We start from the raw sequence: 1,975 nt of genomic DNA on the forward strand, positions 1-1,975 counted from the left end.
CGTGTGCGCGCAAAGCTTTGTCCGCATCAAACAGAGCCGCGGGGCCTGGCGCGGCTCGGACGCGGATCTGTGCGTAAAAAGCGCAGCTCGCGTTTCCAGAAATCACTCAGAGACTTGTTGCCCTTTTGTCGCCCTGTGTGTCTCCGTTACAGCGTTGACACTGAGACCGTGCTCCGGCGGGTTCGTGCACGTATGTAGCTTGTGAGTAGACGTGATGCCCCCCCCCACACACACACACACACACACACACACACCTCCCCCTCCCCCGAAGTCTCCCGGGGACGGACCGGGATCGGGTCATCCATCAAGAGTCAATATTTAACGTCGGCTTTGTCCACTTTCCATCCATCATCTGCGTGCGCGCGTGCGTGCGCGCGCGCTGTCTTTATGGAGCTACACCTCATGCCCCCGCGGGCCCCCTTGACCCTGCCCCAGTTTAAAAAACCTCCTCCTCCCCCCGCCTTCGCCCCTTTCTTCCGCCCGAGCAGCGGGGGGCCAAAAACGGCTCCAAGGGGGAGAGGATCCCACCTTTTTATTTGGATCTCCCTCTCCTCCCCCCTCTCTCTCTCACTCTGTCTCTCCCCTTCTCCCTCCCTCTCCTTCTCTCTGATGAGCGCGCACTCTTTCCTCCCGTGGATCCCAGAGGTCGCAGTCAGAAGCTGGATCTCATTACAGCCGCTTTTCTTTTTTATGACGCAGCGTCGCGGCGCGCAGGAGACTGGTATTCGTGTGTGTGTGTGTGTGTGTGTGTTGGGGGGGTGCTGCCACACACTCTCTGCCATCCACTCAGTCTGCCAGTTGACTGCTCCTTCCTTTGCGCCGCCCTGCCGGGACGACATGTTCTGTCAGCGCAGCGGCGCGGGAACATCCTCCCTGACTGCGTTAACCACGAGACCCACGGCCCGGGGGCAAAACACGCTCATTCTGGGTTAGATATGTAAGTTTATGTTATTAAAGAGCCCCCCCTCCCTCCGACCACAACCTCGAGGCGCACACGGCCGTCAGGTTGCTCGCGCGCGTGGATGGAGGGCGTCTCCAAATTCCGGCTGCGCGAAGCTTTGAAATGCGCATGTTGCCCCTCGGGGGAGGGAGGAGTGAGGCGGGGGGCGGGCTGAAACTCTGCGGACCTCTGCTCAGTTTCCGGGCGTGCCCGCACGCCGAGGGGGGGAGGTGGGGGGTGCGTCCCCCCAATCACAAATGTTTGTCGGCTCTCCGTGCCATTCATTTCAGGCGCTCACAGATGTGGCGACAGGAGCTCTGAGAGCCGCTCTCCACGATCCAGAGAGGAGGAGGGGGAGGAAGAAGAAGACAGCAGCCTCCAGCGGGGAGTCAGAGGGGTTAGCTGACGCACAGACGCGCACCTCGACCCAATTTATAAAGTAGGAGAAGCAGAAGAAGGAGAAGAAGAAGAAGAAGAAGAAGAAGGAGCGTGCCCTCAGACCTCGGACCTGTCAGCTCACCTGCAGCAGAAGATGGAGCGCAAAATCCCTGATTTCTCCGGCACGTGGGAGATAAAAAGCTCGGTGAACTTCGAGGAGCTCCTGAAAGCCATGGGTGAGTGACTCAGAAGGATGTTTTATTTTATTTTATTTTATTAAACCGAACCGGGTCAGTGCAGCAGCCTGATCCTCAGACTGAGTCACAGCGTCCACGCGCCGCTGTCAGTCTGTAGTGCGCGTTGGGAGGTGTGTGTGTGTGTGGGGGGGCTCTTTGTCATCCGGCAGGACTCAAAACTTTGTGCTTGACACCCCCCACCCCACCCCACGCCTCTCATCTCCCCTTTTGGCCTTTCAGACACAATGGAGACAAACGGCGGCGCATCTGTCTGTCGCATCTACAGGTTGTGGGCGCGCGCGCGGAGGGGGTGGGGGGTTTGAGCCGGGCCCCCATGACACAGCGCGGTTCGGGACAGTGGCATCACTCTGTGAAAGCAGCAACACCTGCTGCTGAGATCAACTCTTTTTTTTTTTTTTTT

The 1,975-nt window shown here is 58.7% G+C and overlaps 1 protein-coding gene across 1 annotated transcript in view; it reads left to right on the top strand.

The window, feature by feature from the left end:
- The first annotated feature begins 753 nt into the window (after positions 1-753).
- Positions 754-1,975, top strand: part of crabp2a (cellular retinoic acid binding protein 2, a) — a 4,475-nt gene continuing 3,253 nt past the window's right edge. The window contains exons 1-2 of the mRNA XM_017424960.3: positions 754-937; positions 1,231-1,554. Of these exons, the coding sequence (XP_017280449.1) occupies positions 1,473-1,554 (82 nt within the window). The 5' untranslated portion in view covers positions 754-937; positions 1,231-1,472. The remainder of the gene's footprint in view (positions 938-1,230; positions 1,555-1,975) is intronic.

Source organism: Kryptolebias marmoratus, linkage group LG16, assembly GCF_001649575.2.
Source record: "Kryptolebias marmoratus isolate JLee-2015 linkage group LG16, ASM164957v2, whole genome shotgun sequence".
Taxonomy (NCBI): Eukaryota; Metazoa; Chordata; class Actinopteri; order Cyprinodontiformes; family Rivulidae; genus Kryptolebias; species Kryptolebias marmoratus.